Source organism: Sylvia atricapilla, chromosome 21, assembly GCF_009819655.1.
Source record: "Sylvia atricapilla isolate bSylAtr1 chromosome 21, bSylAtr1.pri, whole genome shotgun sequence".
NCBI lineage: Eukaryota > Metazoa > Chordata > Aves > Passeriformes > Sylviidae > Sylvia > Sylvia atricapilla.
The window spans coordinates 9,494,171-9,512,094 of NC_089160.1; the positions used below are offsets into that span (position 1 = coordinate 9,494,171).

The window sequence follows — 17,924 nt, forward strand, 5'->3', positions numbered from 1 at the left end:
AAATACAACTCATAACTGCACAGCTTTAGCTCACCCTTGCTGGGGAAGTGATTGTGTTCAGAAGTTGAAAAAAAATCAGTTTCATGAAAAGAAAATGAAAACAATTTTTTTTGTCAATATCTCATTAAAAACTTCAACAATAAATTATTTTCCTATGAGCTTTTAAAATGATTTTATATTACATTTTGTTGGAAATACATATTTTTAACAAGACTTTCTTTTTTTTTTGTTTGTTTTTTTCTTTTTTTTTTGTTTTTAAATCCTATTAAAAGTTCAAATCTATCATCAGCAAACTAAATGCCTAAGGGTCAGACTGGTTTAAATGAGTTTCCTTTTCACTGTATGTTATTGATGAAATAAAACTCTATCATAAACTACGGAAAATACGTATTGTCGATTAGAGGTAATTAGTATGCAGATATTCCATTGAACATTTCCCATGTGATTGACAATATGTTTAACGTTTTGTGTGTTTTTTCTTTTTTTTTTTTTTAGATTTTTTTTTTTATTTTTAGAGATGAAGTTAAGTATTTTCCAGGCAGAGGTTCAAGGCTGAAATGCTGCTGCTAAGATGTGTGATGTAGTAACAGTGAGCTCCTCCTGCAGCAGAGGTGTCTCCTCCCAGAGGGGCAGGGACAGGAGCATCCTGTGCCCAGGCATGGACAGGAGCTGGCAGGAGCTGGTACCACAGAACAGCACGAGCAGGAGCCACAGAGGCTCTGTCACTCTGTCAGATGTTACTGTCACTCTGCAGCTCTACCTGGAGCTCCTGCCCTCTGTCCTCATTCCTGTTTCACAGGGACCATCAGTGGGAAGCGTTGGCTGAGCAGGTGCTGGGAGAGAGAACTGTGGAGAGGCAGAACAGGCCTGGGAAAAACTAACCTGCCCTTCTCTGGCTTCATTGCTTGATATTAAACTGTGAATTAAAATGCAAATGCACAGCAAGAAAAGATATATGGTCTGAACTTAAACAGCAAGTGGCTTTTTCTTTTTTGTTTTAATTTTAAAAGCCATCCAATGTCATTTTAATAAAGCACCTGTAGGTATGCCTGATGATAGAACAAAAAAAAAAAAAGGAATGCAATATTTTCTGCCAGCACTTTAGCTACCTTGTCAAAGAAATTAATTTACTGATCTGGAAGCAAGACATGCAGTTCCACAAATTACTTTCTTTTGGATTTACAGATTCACAGTCATTGACCTTAATTGGTTTGAATGCACAGATTCTTTCCTTCAGGTGTTACACCTTTTGCTGCTATACAGAACTGCTCAAATTAGCTGGAGAGGTTAGAGTGGCTCAGAAAAAAAAGAAAATCACACCACTGTAAGTAAATACTGAAACATCTTGACATCAGCTGATACAAGCAGTGGCAGGCCAGTCCACATTTGCTCGCAGCAGATTTCTGAGGCTTTTGTCAGGAGGAGTTTCAGAATTTGATACGATTGGGGGGCTGATGAAACCAGCTGCGGTTGCTTTCAGGACACGAGTTCAGTTACTGTGCAGTGGTATCAAAGAATGGCTTTTGTTGCACTGATCTTTTTTTACAAGATTTTTTTTTTTTCACATACCAATATCTTGTTACCAGTCCTTTTCTTTTTCCCTTTCATTTGTTTGGTTTTTTCTTCTCTTTTTCTTTTCTTTTCCTCTCTTCTTCTTTTTTACTTCTTCGAAGCAAAGCAAGAATATTTCAGTGATGGTTTGCATTGTTGTGAGTCTCAGAGTCTTCCATAAGGCACTGAAGGAAAAATACCAGTTTTTCCTATTAAAAGTACATTGCACCATCATCAATGCGTGTCATGCCTGACACCTCGGAGAGAGTACAACTGGCTCAGATGGTCCAAATCCATGAAGTAGCCACATTCTCTGCTGCTTTTTGTCTTGCATGCTGTCAGGGTGAAGATCTAAAACAAAACCAGAGAGATTTCATCACTGCCTGGCAGCGAGGGGCCATGGTGAGGCACAGACTGTGGGCAAGGGGCTAACCAGGCCTTTTCAGAATCATTTGTCAGCAATTCATCTCTACTTTTCCTGCTTTAGAAATTATAAATTCTACTGTAGAAGATTTGGTTCTATTGCAAGGGGGTTTTTGAAACTTGTACAAGCACTTACCTGACCTGATTATAGCTTACAAAACAAAGAGGAAGAGATCAGCAACAAGAGAGATGAGAATTCTGATCATAGTGATTTTTAAAGCAATTAACAAAATACTTTCATTTGAACTAGCACAATGCTGGAGAGAGGAATTACTCACTTCAGCACAAAGCTTCCCTGTGTGTAAAACAGAACAACGGCACCTTTCTGATCCTACTTGTGATCAGGGAAGAAATTGAAATAGAGCTGCCACAAGATAGTGTTTCAAAAGCCTCCTGCAGCAGCCCCTGGTGCACACACAGAACAGCAGAGACAGCTATCAAGGAAAGAAAGCAGAAAGCCCAGAGGGTTGATCCCAGCCGGCAGCCTACCCCTAGATTTTCACACTTTCTGTGCCGTACACGTTGTAGCCTTCTCTGTAGGTGGCGTAATTCTGGGTGTTGGTGGCAGGGGCAGGTTTGAAGTTCTGCGTGTTCTTGGTGAGTTTCATTCGCTTGGACTCGGCCCGGGACTTGTAGCAGAACTCGATCAGTGCCACCATCATGGCCAGCCCCAGGCCCCCCACAAGGATGTAGAACACGCCAGCGACATTGCTCAGGCTCAGAGCACTCGTCTTGTCCTAAGAGAAACCAGCCAGGCCGTCAGCTCTGCTGGGAGCAGCGCACAGACAGACAGACACACAGACAACAGGCTGCTTTTCACGGGCCCTGGCTGCAATAGCTACACTGATGGTGTTCAGTGCTGAGTGCCCCCGGAGCTGTGCTGCCCCCCATCCCCAGCACTGACTGCTCTGAGCTCCACCCTGCGCTGCCTGGACCTGCCTGGCTCCAAGGCAAGGAGGGGCTTGGCCACCGACTTCCCCAGGCCTTTGGTGTCCCGGAGCAAGGCTGCCGATGGCCGAACACCCCTGGGAGCAAAGGCACTGGGGAAAGCTGTGCCAGGGGCTGCATCAAACAGTAGCATTTACAGAAGGCCACAACAAAACCAGAAAAAGAAAAAGCCAAACCACTACACACTTGGGTTTGGCCAATGTAGGTAAAATTCCTGAGATGCTGCTAAACTTAACTACCTTTTTTCAAGAGTTCGGGACAAAAAAAACCCACAACACCCTAGAAAGATGGTCAGTTATTTAGAGGTCAAGTAGTGGAGCCCTGAGCTAAACTAGCACCTTCTGGAGAGTGGGTTATTGAATGAAACCGGACATTGTAACACAAAAATCACTGGTCAGGGTTACTCTTCCTTCAATACATGTCAGATGGGGGAGAAGCTTGCATTTTTTAAAACATTGTTCAGGAATGGGATTAAACAGAGCTGCAACCCTTCTGCTGCTGCATGGCTGGGTGGCTGTGGGCAGGAACAGCTCCTGGCTGGCACAGCTGGCTGGGCTGCCACACCGCACTGGCCAGGGTGGACGGGCAGTGCCAAAGAATTGTGTCTGTGCCCAGAGAAGACACTGCTGACAGAGCTCGGTTAACGAGTCTCTCTAGGGAGAGCTAAATTTGCATATAGTCAGAGTAAAATATGATCCACCTTGTGTCTGTGTGTTTCACAGGCAGGTTGGATAGATGTGGTTGTAGCAAACAACCTGCCATTTAAACTAAAGATCCTAATAATTTATACCTCTTTTCAATCACAGTTCCCTCTGGCAGCTGGTGTGTGTTCAGATATCCCATGATCCCAAATTTATCTGATACAACAGCTACTGTGTTGTGCCCTAAGCAACTTCCAGTCCTACTGAAATCAATGAAATTTTATTACTGGCCTCACTGGAAATTGAAATTGTTCTCTGAAACTGAAAGGGTGCTTTGAAATTATAGTTTTCTGTTTGAATGATTACAGAGAGCACTTCCAAAGGCACCAGGGGAGTTAGGCACTCAACTGCAACCAATTTCAGCTGGAGCTGGATTCCTCCTCCTCTTGGTGCCTTTGAAAGTGTCCTTCACTCCAACAAGCCCAGCACTTTTACAGAGTTTTTCTCCCCAATGGATCTATAAGCATAAAAAAATTAAATATCTTCCTTTTAACTGAATAGTGTATATAAATATTTCCTACAATTTAAGTGTGCAGCTACTGGGCCAATCCACCGCAGGGGTGGGACCTGCCCTGGGTGGTCCTGCATGAGGCTGGACAGCCCCATAGCATGGCTGGTGGATGACAGGACAGTACAGCAGCAAAATGGTTCAAAGCAGTATAAAAGGGATTATACAATATTTAGGTAATGATTCACCATTAGTACTTCTGGATTTTTTTTTTAAATCCAACCAATTTCAAACTGAATTGGCAAATAGGGCAGATGAGGCCCATTTTTTTCTAATCAGCTGTCTGTCCTGAAAATTTGTGCCCTTAGCAAGCATGTGACTGTTTCCCAAACTGACATGTAGAGAACCTAAGTAATAATTTTGAAACAAAAATGGGGTTTTTTTAAAATAAAAATAAGAAAAGATGCTGGCCTAAATAATAGACAGTGACTGTGCTGAAACTTGCACATTTAAATGACACCAGCTTGGGAGGCTTTGGGGTCTTCTCTTAGCATATTTCTAGCAAAATACTCACACAGTGAAACATACTTACAACTACAGTCTGTTACTGCATATAAGAAAAATGCTGTCATGTTCTGAGACTTATTTTTTTCTATTCTTTTCTTTCAGCCTTCAAAATGTAAATAGCAATTTTTGAAAGTCATTCTTGGTATAAACAAACAGTGGGTCAAAATGTGATTGCTAATCAGTACAAAAAGACCTTCAGCGACTGACCTTACTTCCGGAGTCCTTGGCTCCACATTCACCCTTATCGTACCACCATTTGTTTTTCAGCTTGTCTAAGATGCCTTGTTCACTGAGTTTCAATACTGCAAGGTTTACAGGAGTTCTTCACGTGGGAAATAACATAAATAACATTATATTATGTTATTTTATGTTATTCAATCTTTAAACTACTTTAAAACTATACAAAGCGATAAAGCAGGGTTCCTGGCCACAAAGTATTTACACTGCAGGCAACTGGATCATCCCCTTAAGTTAAGGCTAGAGCATCTCTACATTACCAGGTCCTGCCCATATCGCTTTGAGTAATCGGCACCCACTGTTAAATGAAGGCAGCAGAAACAAAGCAAGGCCAATCTCCCCTGGTGCACCACAGGCACTGGCAGTAGCTGTACACATTTGGGTGGGTTTGATCCAGCAGGACCCTATTGCACTAACAGACAGCAGCCCCACACCTGCCACTGGGGCTTCTTATGGTGAACAACGCTCATAACCCCGATCCTCCGTGCCTGGCGGGTCTCTGTGCACATCTGCAAAGCAAAACCACCCAGGCTGGACCCCCGTGAGGGATTTGCCAGCCCTCACAGTCACTCCCCCGGGCTGACACTGCAGGAAAAGCCATCCAGGTGGGGACCAGAGCTGTTCCCAGCGGCAGCACTGCCCACCGAGCTTCCTGCTGCTTCCAGGCAGAGGCAGCACCACTCACTCCTGGCCTGCACAGGGCTCAGCTTGACACCAGCCAAGACTTTATCTTCATAAAATGGCTATTTTTAAGCGGCAGCTGTAATCTAATTAAGTATCAATCAGGGCTGGCTGTGCACTCTCAGCTGGACACAGCCAACGGTGGCAGTGACAAGCCACACGAGACAGACCCTGGTTGCAGGCCCGGCCCTGGCAGCAGGCACAGCTCCTCCACCAGGAGCCAGCAGCATCCTGAACAGCCGGCTGTGGCACCCAGAACGGCCAGCTGTGGCACCCTGACAGCCAGCTGTGGCACCCTGACAGCCAGCTGTGCTGCAGCTCCACCCTCATCCCCCTACAGGTAGGGCTATAAAATATTAAGGGGATCACCGCAGGCCCCAGACACTGCCAACACCCCGGTGTGCAGGGAACACTCCTGCCCCTCTCGGTGACACCAGGTCCTGGCCAGGAGCCCTTGGGCACCACGGAGCCCTTGGGCAGCCAGACTGTGTGGGGATCCCTGGTGACCGCTGCAAGCAGCCGTGCCTGCAATGCCAGTGAGAGCTCAGTGCCTTTACCTTCCCCTTCAAACCCCCAGCAGAGAGTGGGGTGAATTACTGCTCAGAGAACAGTACTCTCATTTTAAATTTCATTTAAAAACTATCCAGTTTGTAGAGATTTTATGCAATACATCTCCCAGCTTTGAAAAGCATTGTGCAGCTGAGAATACACAAACAATAGGGAGAAGGTTATAAACACCTTTCTTCTTACCTGCGTATTCTATTGTGCAAATTTTCCCCTCCCCCCAGTCCTATTCCGAACACTATTTTTAATTTGCATACCTTTGTAAACCCCATACGGAGTACTGAAAATTTGCATAACATCCAATACATTATAGATTAGCTTTCACAACATTATACAGTATTGGGAAATGAGGAGGCTTAATATGCTAATTAGGGTGCTTTATTTTTTTTAAGCCAAGATTGCAGCTAATTGCACACACACAACTGCCAAGAAAAAAAAAAAAAAAAGTAGTAAACTAAAATTATCTTAACTAAACAGATGGGAATTTGCCTAAACTGGGGTTTTCATTATCATTTGTCACAGCCCCGTTTGCCAGGTGAGGTACCACACTCCCTCAGCCTGGGTAGCAGAGAGGTGATTTGGTCCATCCATGTGTCCTAGCAGGAGGAGCTGAGTGGGATGGGCAGGCAGGTGCCAAGGAGTCACTCCTTGCTTCAGACCCAGCCAGGCTTTGCTGGTGGAGCTGTCACCATGCCAGTGTTCTCTGGTGCTGGGGCTGTCCCCATCCTGCCTGCCACAGGGGCTGGTACCGGAGGGTCAGGTCAGGGAGGGATCAGGGCAGCCAGGTCAGACATGAAAGGGTAGCTGCTGCCTGTCCCTCCCTGCCTTGGCCTGTCCTGTCCCCCCAGCACACAGATGACCTCAAGATTTGCCTGAGCAAGTTCCCAGCCTCCCTTGGCTCAGCTGCCCTGCCCTTCACTGGGCAGGGCACTGGGATGAGTATCTTGTACCTGAGTGAGAACAGCCCCTCTATGTGCAAGAAAAGGCACCAATTTGTGAAGCACAAAATACAGCTTGTTTCATCAAAGTCCTAAGGAACAATTTTGCCTGCTTCCAAGAAATTCCCAAAACCTCCTAATGCATGAACTGCTTCCTTTCCAGCAGGATTTGAGAAACCTTATGGTGGGAGAAGGTGTGATGCCTCTGCAGCCCCTGGCCCAGCACTTCAGGACTCCAGTCTGAGCTGGTGCAAGATGGACTCCTCAAATCCCAAATTCCCAAGGTAAGTAGAGATACTGGAAAGTGAGCCTGGCTCTGACACATTTTCCCATTGCTCATCTCTGGGTAGCTGTCTAGCCTGGTTCAGTTTAACAGTCAGAGTCAGTCATGGCTTTGGCCGAGATCCTGATGGAAATGCAGAGAGCCAAGTCTGGTTCAGTTTTTTTAATTACATTGCTGTTGTTGGGCTGTATGGGGTATCCCATTAAGTCCTCAGACCTTTCCTAGGTGGCTTCCACTGTTTTTTCTATGCTTTAATTTATGATTTGGATTCTTTTTCATCTCCCCTGTGTGGTTTCCAGACCTCTCTCTGTTAGTTTGGCTGCTTTGATAAAAGTAAAATGTTCAGAGGTTTGAGAGCTTGTGTTCTCTTGTTGTGCTCTGTATGCCAAGAAAATGAGATAAGGCAATTTGGATTGGGGTATCAGCATTTTGGATTTCAGAGGGTGGTATTCTTGTCCAGAAACTTGCAGTGTTTTTCTCCCTTCCCATAACTGAAGGATGTTGTTGTTTCCTTGCTTTAGCTTTTCATCGAATATATCTGAATCATCCAGGCTTAAACCTGTGAGGCTGGTTCTCTTAGGCAGCTCCACCAAACCCTGCTAAGATTTTTTTCTACAAATGACTGCAAGGCTTGAGTTTGGAGAAACAATGCCAGGAGCCTCATATGGGGTAGTACTGCCCTTAGAGGGGAATTAAGCCATCTGCTACAGTTGTTTTGTTTAAGAGAGGCACAACCTAAGATCAGTGCCCACCTGTTTTATAGGCTTTGCAGAGACTGCCACAAACACGATTTTATACCTTGACAGAAGTGGGTTTTATTGCTGTTTCAGCTGTTTTGTTTCTCTGCCACCCTCTTAGAGGACTCTGTTCAGGTGCTGGCAGCATAATCTTCCCCTCTTCAGCCATCAGCTACTGCTAGAAAACAAGCTGTGCCAGTCTTTTCCCAGATTTCATGTGACACCAGCCCAAAGGGAACCTCCTTCTCCTTTTGCTGTGTGGCCCTGGGCCTCCTTCCTGCTACACTTCAGCCCATCTGGGTGCAGGACAGACCCAGAAGCCCTTTGCTGCTGGTGGCCCCAGACAGCAGGGTGATACTGATGGAGTGAGCTGATTTTTGAAAAGCAAACTCATTAAAATCTCACCCCTGAGCTGGGTCCCCAAAGCTGCTGATTCATTTTAAAAACTGGGGCCACCTCTCCCTCAAATTCAGGAAGTGCTACAGCAGTTTGTCATGCGGGCTGATCCTTACAAACCATGGCATTGTTTCTAGGCGGAGTATGTTCACCATGCAGATGCTCCTTCTCAGAAGAAGGAGCTGCTATACACTCTTTGCAGAGCATTTATTACATTCATATTCCATTATTACCCATCTTCCATTCATGCAATTAATATGGTGAAGAGGGAACACAATGACTCACAGTCCATCCACTCTCTCCTCTTTGAGACAGCCTTACCTGTCTGAGGGATTTCTTGCCTTGCCTCCTCTTACCAAAGCCACAGTTCCAGGTTAGTTGCAGTAAATTTTATCTCCACTGAGAAAACTGATGCTGTTGTAATATTTCTTTCCATTCTTTCTGGCCAGAACAAGCTTGAAGTAGAAGACAAGTAAATTAATCATTGAAGAAGCAGATATTTATTAGTCCTAAAAGTGGGAAGGTAGAACTTCTGACCCTCTCAAATTATAAATCACAACAGGTTTTTTAGTGGTGTGATTAATGGCCTTTTAGGTTAATTGTCATGATTTCACCTGCACATATTTAAAGAAGATAACCCCAAAGCAGATGTTCTACCTGCTGCCATCACTAACTTCTACCTGCATAAGCCATGCCCAGCAGCCTGCAGTCCCACACGAGTGCAAAAGCTGTCCAGGCTGCTCCTTCTGGCAGCTGAGTTCCAGTTCCTGGCCATCGTGTTTGTGTGCCAGTGCTGTAAACAGGACCCTTTCCTGAAGGAACTTGGACTGCAGTGAAGAGTCTGAGCAGTTTCTTGGAAAAGCACAGTTAATTTATGAAAAGAACACTGCCATCCTGCCAGGAAAGGGCCATTTTCCAGGAAAGATGCCAGTGCTTTGTAGCCAGTCTTTGGGTTGGTCCTCACAAGTCGCAGCAGGCGATACAAGGGGTCGGTGACCACTGGAGGTGAGAATTTGGAACTGAAGTCACTTAGGACTTGAACATCTCACCCAATAATCTGCAGACTTTTTTCAGCTCTAACTGGTGTTTGAGTGGCATGAAGTCTCAGCAACACTGTAGTTATGTTTATTACTTGCAATCTATAAAGATTTAAGTGATGATTGGAACAGCTTTGGATAATTCACAGCCCATTCCATGCTCTACTGCATGTAATATAAATGTTATACCCAAACCAAACAGTGCCAAGGAGAATGAATGAACTCGGCAGACAGCACACTGTTCCTTTCAAACCAGATGAACCATTGCTCAGAATTCATTAGAATTTTTAGATGCAATCCTTCAGAAAAGCAAGCTGCAAAGTAAAGATGTAACAAGCAAGGCTCTTCAAAGCAGCAGTTAAAGGGCTTCCTCAGGGTGGCACAGGATGGGGAGGGCAGTGCAACAGGCTGCACTGAATCTCCCAGGCTGTGGGACTGCCCTGGCACCTCTCACGACCTGGGTTTTACAGCTGCAGGTATTCCTTCACCCATCAGCTGGTTCCTGATTTTCTGTGGAGTATCCAGTGCACTGGGTACAGCTGGGCATTTTTCACAACTGTGTTGCTTGCAGCATCTTGAGAGTCCAAAAATAGCTTTTTGGGGGGGTAGAGGGTAAAGAAATCACCCATGAACTTGAAGAAGACCAGAATAACATTTAGCATTGAGAGCTCCTCTCTGGTCTTGAAAACATCCTTTCTTCAGTGTGTGCCTGAGGCTGTGGCTCAGGATAGCAGAGCACAAGCTGCAGCAGACCTGGTCAGCACTTCAGGCAGGGAGGAGGGATGCCTGGCTGGCCCAGGAGATGTCAGACACCAGGCAAGAGCTCAAACCACTGCAGCTTCACTGCTCCTGAGTGCCCCTGCACAGGAGAGCTCCACAGAGATGCTTGGCCAGGACATCCTTGACGCCATCTATGTCCCCAGCAGCAACAGGGGGAGATGTGGGCCATCTCACCCAGCAATAGAGTTCATTCAGAGGTGAAGCTAAGAAATTTAAGGCCAGTGGCAGTGGGAGTCCTTCTCACAAAAGCAGATGGATGCTGGCTCCAAATATACAGCAAATATGGTCACCAGGAGAACTGTTCTTTGCTAAGAGACCTCCCTGTGTACTCAACACTGCAGCTCCCACAATGCACAATCCTGGGTGGTCACCAACAGGCCCTTGTTCATGTTTCCCAGCAGTGCAACAGAAGACAATAAATTCCTCTGGCTGGAGAAGTGTTGTGGAAATGCAGGCATACATCACTTGGGCTGCAGCACTTGGAGCAAAGCTGTTTGTGATTCCCTGTACTTTGGTACCGCCCTTTGGGTGCACAGGAGAAGTGAAATCACAGTGTCAAAGACAACCCCAAGCTCTGGCTGTGTCACACTGCATGGCACAGAACAACTCTAAATCTGGTCTAGGATCTGGCTAGGCCAGACTTATTGCTGATTTGTGGCATCAAAGCAACAGATAGCCACAGGAGGCCTCTGGCAAATCTGTCCCTCCTAACTAAATGTGACATCAGGATGCTGCGCCAGCCAAGCCCCATGGTCACACCAAGGGCTCAGCCTCTGCAAAGGGCTCATTACCCTCCTGTCTAAATCTCAGTGATGTTAAGGAGGTGAGAGTCCATGGTGGTCTTGGTCAGCACATTACAAAGTGGGTTTTGACTTGTTTTATCATTAAATAATAATACGGTTGTTTTGTAATTAAATAATCCCTGTTCGTTTTGCCTAATCCTTTTTATTTAGGAATCTGACATATTTAGAGCACTCTCACTTCTACAGTAAGAAATGCTTTACTTTGTTCCTTATGACCAGAGCTGTCCTTGCTGGCTGGAACATCCCTGGGATTGCTGACATCAGCACAACCAAACCAAAATCATTATAACATCAAAGAGTTTAGATGTTAAACACTTGGGTTTCTAAAATCCACCTCACAGTATCAGAGAAAGGCAAGTGGAATAAGGAAGGTGCAAACAAACAAGCATTTTCTAAATCCAAAATGCTTCCTAAAATATTCTTGGGTAAAACTACTGGAAACACTGAATTAATTGCTCCTGCTGGTGTCACTGGCTAATCCCCACTAACTTCAGGAGAAGCACAGAGGGCAGCTTGCCATACACATGTGGGACGTGCCACATTTACCATGCTCCAAGAGGCAAACACCTGAAGAGCACAGAGATTACAGAAAATCAGAATATTCTGAGCAGGAAGGGACCTACAAGAACCACTAAGTCCAACTCGTAAGTGAAAGGCCCATAGCGGGATTGAGGGCACAACCTTGGTGCTATCAGCCCCCTGCTCTGACTAACTGAGCTGCCCTCAATGACCCTGAACAGCGGCACCACTGCCTGGCACTGCATCAGCCGAGCAGAGAAATCCATCACTGCCACACGTTTCACAGAACCACCAGCCTCCCCCACCCAGCTGGCAGGGGCAGGGGAGGTGCTGCTCAGTGGGGCCTCCAGCCCTGCCAGGAGGCAAATGGCCACTGCTGCATCCCTGAGACTGCACAGGCACACAGCTCTGCAGAGACTGACAAAGGCAGAAATCAAGCCCAGGCTTTCTGCTTAATTTGACAGGATACCATAAAAAATCTCACTAACAACCATCTTGGTATCGTTAAAATATAAAGATAGACACAGTCTAGGAAGATGCACCAAATCCAGCACTATTCCCTAGAGGGCATCGCTTGAGGTTAAAGACCTCTCTAAATCAAATAAGGCACTTTATTCCCCCAAGTTGTATAAATCCCAGCCTGATCTGTAACTATTGAATGGACTTTTTGTCAGATCTTGTTACTGAAATAACTTCTGAATAGATACAAAACCTAATGCATTGTCCAAGGGCTCTGCTCTTGCCCAGATCAGATCATCCGTCTGTTGCAATTTACCAATTTAGCAATGTCTCTGTGCCATGACTTCATGTTCTGTGACACACCCACATGTGAGGGATAGGGAAGACTTTGTTTGGAAATGGGTTTGTTATCCAAACCCACAATGTTTGTTAAAAGACTACAGTTGCCTGGTATCTCTGGCAGGAGTGAAGAGCCCTGAGAATACAGGCATAAACCCATATGGATCAATCCCTGTTCCTTCTTGTCACTCACTATTTCCTACCTTCTGTCTCAAAAAGTGATCTTTGGTATTCCACACTGAACATTTAATATTCAATTAAAAATTGAAAAAAGCAAAAGGCATTTCTTTTTAAGTAATGAGCCCTTGGTTGCTCTTTGCTACCACTTCAGACCCACACCATTTTTTCCCTGCCCTGTGTTATGAGCAGTTGCACATCTCCAAGATTTAACATTTGAGGGACTGAAATGCTTTATGGATGGGCAGAGGAAGGGATAAAAGTGAAAGCCATCTAGTTTGGAAAGACAAAGACCTTGCAAAATTAGAAAATTAAAACTCAGCGCCTCAAGCCCTATATATCCCACAGCCACCTAAGAAATATGTTGCATGCTGATGGCTGGGGCAGTGCTTGGAAACAGAGTGATAAATCCCCTGGCAGGGGATATTGTTTTTCCTCAACAGCAGAGCCAGCAGCAGCTCCCTCTGCCCAAGGACCCGGGGCCCTGAGTGATGGTGAGGAGCATCCAGGGGCTGCAGTTCCCTGCCTGCCAGGGCATGAGTTTAGTTCCTGCTGAGCATTCAGTAGCTGCAACCGTTCTCCAGAACAGAACTCTGTTATACTCTCCAATACTGGGAGGAGTAACCTGCAATTACAGGTTGGAGCCTTCAGTTTACTTTTGAGGAATCTGAAGTGTTTCTCCTTTGGCCACAGGTATACATTTTAAATTTGGGTGTTTGAATGAGCGCAGGATGTCACTGCATCATCTACAGGCACTCTGTGCACACCTCTACAGAACCAGATGTGTTACCAGCTGAGGCTGTAAGTTCCTCTGCTCTCTGCAGAGTTTGCAGCCTGTGTTTGGCAGCAGCAGCTGTCTCTATGAAAGAATACTTACATGTTTCACTAATGTAGCTCAAACAAACTCTGTACTAACAGGCTCACAATTTAAGAGAAGTGCCAAGTGCTAATGCAATAATGCACAGCCACTGGGTGAGGAAATACAGGCCACAACAAGTCACTGCAGCTCAACCACAGCAGTGCCTGACACTTAAGGTACGATGTGGTGAGGGGGCAGAAGGAAGAGCAAAGGAGGGCAGGTGCCCAACATCACACTCGAACCATCTGGAAGAGCAGCATGGACCTTTCCTGCCATTGCCTGGGTCCTTTCTAACCTGGATGGGGACGAGCAAGAGACTCAACTTACCTTGCATGCCGGCTATCCCCTCACCTTCTCTTTCTCTTGTCTCTAGGCACATCCAATTTTCCCCCCATCTTTATTTTCCTCTTGAAACGGCCTCTTCTGTGACTCCTGCTCTTGGCTCCTCAGCAGGCTGCAGGTAGTGCTGCTTAGTCCAAAAGTTACACAAGACATTCAAAGAACAGCTATGCCGTGTGTACAAAAGCTAGAGGCATTCAGCCCACGGGAAAACACAGAGCAGCACCAGTGCCTGCATCCACGTGAGCACAATGCTGAAACATTAGAGGCACTCTGAAGAAGAAGAAAGGCATTTACTTTTCCTTTTGTATGTTAAATGACAGCAGTTAAAGAGAAACAACCAAGGCCAGACCCCCAGAGAGACGTTCAAAGGAAGAGCCCTGCTCCCGCTGCTGGGAGCTCCACTTCCAGCTGCTGCTTCTCCTTTTTCCCTTTTCCTGTACAGAGCCTTCCGCCTTGATTTTTCCCACACCGACACTTACGGTGCAGGATAAATGACTCATGTAAGCAATCTACGGAAATTAACTGCTAAGCACCACAGCTATTATCAAAAGGAGTGCACAATTAACAGGTCTTTAAGATGTCTTGCTGCCATAAAGGCAGGACAGGGCGTCTGAGCCCCAGGTCTGCCACAATTAATGCTGCACAAACAGGTCTCCTTGCACGCCCAGGCCTGGAGCTGGCTTTGGCAAGGCAGCAAAGTCCATCTCCACGGTGCTAAAGGTTATACCGGCAAAACGAAACAGTTCCAAATTCTTGGACACCGCCGGTTCTGACTTTACCAACTCCTTCCCAGCGTAGCCAACCTACTCTTCCCAGATTATCGTGCTGCTTCTCCCAGTTCCATTTCCAGGAAAATACCCTCAACGATCTGCATAACAGCACTTGCCGTTTCTGCAAACCAGAGCAGGCTCTCTGCCCTTCTTGGCAGTGCTCTAAGATGCTCCAATGAACTCCTAGAGCATTAAGTCTTCATCAGTGGCACAAAACATACACAGTATTATCTCCTAATATGCTATAGAGTAATAGCTGTCAATTAAACCAAAATTCTGGTGTCTTCTTTTTAAAGCATTATTTTGCTTTGTCACTAATTTGCATAATACAGTTATTTCATATTATTTTCCCAGCTCTGAGCATGAATTAGCTCTGTGTTACTGTCACTGGCTCTGATCAGCCATTTTATCTTTTTCCAGCTCATAACGCAGGCCTATAGAATGGATGACAAGGAAATTCATGCTGATGAACATAATTTCAAACAAATTGCTCAAATAAATCGTGCTGCATCTTTTTAAGATAGCCATTTCCTCAAATGTTCTCTTTTATGCATGACATGTTTGGGAATGGTGCTCTTTAGGCATCAGGTATCAGCTAAAATAAAGCATAACAGATTTCTTCTAAAAATATGCCACTTAAAAAAAATTATGCTGCAAATGCTAACGGCTGTGCTGAAAATGTATCAAAGAAACCAGCACACAGACACGGGGGAACAGATCCCATCTGCTAATGGCCACACTCACAGCTCCGAAGGTCTTGGGAATGGGATATTGTATGGAGCACAGCTCTGAGAACTCAACTAGCACACTGCAAAAGTAATTCCATGATTAAACAGAAACAATTGGGAAATGAAACAATATTACATTGCATGCCATTTCTTTGATGCACTCCAAAAGAGGTATCAGCCTAAAAAAGAATATATTAAAGAAATTAAGTAAAATAATTAGCAAGGAATCTTGGCATGTGAAGTTGGTGAGAAGCTGCACTCAAACATTCTCCTTCCATGTTGGTTGTCAATAAATGTTACCATGCAGGTATAAGAATACAATGGATTTATCAACAGCAGAACTACAGGAATTTGAGCAGAAAATTGTTCCTATGCAACTGAATAATGTTTTGCTCAAGTCACTCAGGCTGTGACCACCGCCTGCATCCCCTTTTGTCTAACCCTTGTTAAATCCCTATTCAGCTATCACTCAGCTCCAAGGTTATAGGATTGTATAATAAACAAAGTAATTAGTTTCCAAACTTGTAATACACTGCAACGTATTTCCTGCAATATGCTTTTTTAACAACTGCTATTTTGTATTCTCTCATGATTGAGAACTCAGCTTGCACGTATAAGAGCATTTGAAGAGAGGATAATTTTGCCATGAAACTAAATTCCCACTCATTTAGGAGGGCTAAGTGAACAAGTTTTGATGCATGCACCAGAACGTCTGCATCAGCCAAGTCAGCCCACATGTACTGACATACACCCCGGAAGAATTACACACTGGTGGGGCACATTCCCTCCAGCCTTGGTACAAGGGGCAATCCCCTTCGGCAGGGCAGTACAACAGGGCACGGCAGAGCACACCTCGGCACCCTCCGCTCCACACCAGCCCTGGCCCAGGCCGGCAGCACTGAAAACAAGACACGTGTCAGCTGAGGCCTCGAAAACAAACAAACTCGGTCACACGGCACAGTCTCTTTAGTCTTGAATTACCAGTGAACCCCAGGAACACAGAATGCCCACGGGCCTAACCTTACACTCTGCGTAAACCGACAGATTCAAAACCTGCAGAAAGTCAGTTGAATACCTTTTCTTTTCCCCGCCGCAAGACTCGAGGTCCTTGTGGAAATGGAAGTCACGGTTTCATTCTCCCGGGGCGATGAAGGCGCGGTGGCGAGGGCTGAGCTCAGGGCTCAGAACCAAGCAGGGCACACGCCAGCCCCGACAGAGCGGCACGGCAAGGCGAACACTCACTTACCTCGGCGTTCAGTTCCAGCTACAGTGTCACGGGCACAGCCCGAGGAGCCGGCTCCGCCCGCCCGGCCCGACGGGCACGATTGCGGCCCGGGCAGCCGCCCCAAGGCGGGTCTCTAGTGGCGGGGCTGAGAGAGGAGCCGTCAGCCCGGCCGCTGGAGAGAGCTGCCCGAGCCGGCAATGCGCCCGGCCGGCCTCGGAGCCCCGGCCAACACCTCCCGCGGCCGACGGGAAACACTACGGCTGCGCTGCCAGCCCTCGGAACGCCCGACTAATGAAGCCGTGCTCGTGCAAACAATTAACCACGGAGATGGAATGAGATGATGAGGGCAACTTCTGGTGGGAGGACAAGCGAGGAGAGAGAGGCCAGCGAGACTCCGGGAGCAGCGCCAGGCTGATCCTTCCCGGGAGGAGAAGCGGCTCCGGCCGGGCTGGGCAGGCTCTGCCCGTCTGCGGCAGCCCGCGGTACTCGGGGCTACAGAAACACCTCCAAGGAAAAGCCACCTCGAAACAAAAAAGCCCTTTGATTTACCGCACCTCTAGAAACTAGCCCCTTCCCTGCCTGCCTTAGCTTAGTCTTCGGTGGGAGACCAAGTCTCCTGCATCCCACGTTCTCCTCCCTGGGGACTTCTGCCAGCTGAGCTGTGCCCCAGGAGCTGATGACTGTAGCTCAGACTCGTCCTTCACCACAGCGTGTTACAACAAACTGCAGACAGACATCACAAACCAGCAAAACACACATTTTTGTGTTTGCTCCCCTTCCCTCTTCTCTGGGTACCAGCTCATGTCACCACAGCACCCCAGACTCATTCCTTCAACACTGCCTGACCACGCCAGGGGCCTGCCAAATAGACAGCATCATTCTTTGTAAAACATCTTCCAGCACAAGAAAAATAGAAGGATGGCCCTGCCCTAATTATGACCATTTCAAAAGCCCTCTTTTAGTTTCCTTAGGGCTATAAGTGTTATTGGCTGGGTTTAATTCAATGAACTTGAAGCAATGAAGTTCATTGAAGCTGGTTTGTATGAAGAGTTTTCTTTCAAGGAGGCAGCATTAGACAACGAGGTGCTGGATCCCAGGAGGATATTAAACATTTAATATACTGGCAAATGTGACATATAAAAATATTCTGTGAAGGATGAGCAGCAGAGCTAAAAAGCATAAAAAAGAAAAAGCTTGTGCTCATCTCCAGGCTGCTGCTGAGCACTGCAGACCTCCAGCTACTGAATCAATCCAAATTCAAGAGCTTTTCCTTCCTTTAATATTACACAGTGGCTTTTGCTAACAGCAGACATGACGGGCTGAGCAATTTCCTATGTAGCCAACTGTATGCAACTCTTATTAATAGATTGCAGCAGTAATTTGCAGTAATTGTCCGAAACTGCAGTTTACTG

At 46.1% G+C, this 17,924-nt stretch overlaps 1 protein-coding gene across 4 annotated transcripts in view; it reads right to left on the reverse strand.

The window, feature by feature from the left end:
• Positions 1–750: 750 nt before the first annotated feature.
• The window catches only part of GRIA3 (glutamate ionotropic receptor AMPA type subunit 3), a 127,013-nt gene continuing 109,839 nt past the window's right edge, over positions 751–17,924 (reverse strand). The window contains exons 14-16 of one of the 4 annotated variants that reach the window (XM_066333741.1): positions 4,846–4,960; positions 2,464–2,711; positions 751–1,902 (exon numbers count right to left, since the gene is read on the reverse strand). In XM_066333741.1, coding sequence (XP_066189838.1) covers positions 2,466–2,711; positions 4,846–4,960 — 361 coding nt within the window. In that variant the 3' untranslated portion in view covers positions 751–1,902; positions 2,464–2,465. Of the gene's footprint in view, positions 1,903–2,463; positions 2,712–4,845; positions 4,961–17,924 lie in introns of those variants that run through there. The other 3 variants (XM_066333740.1, XM_066333739.1, XR_010745167.1) reach the window with 3 other exon arrangements.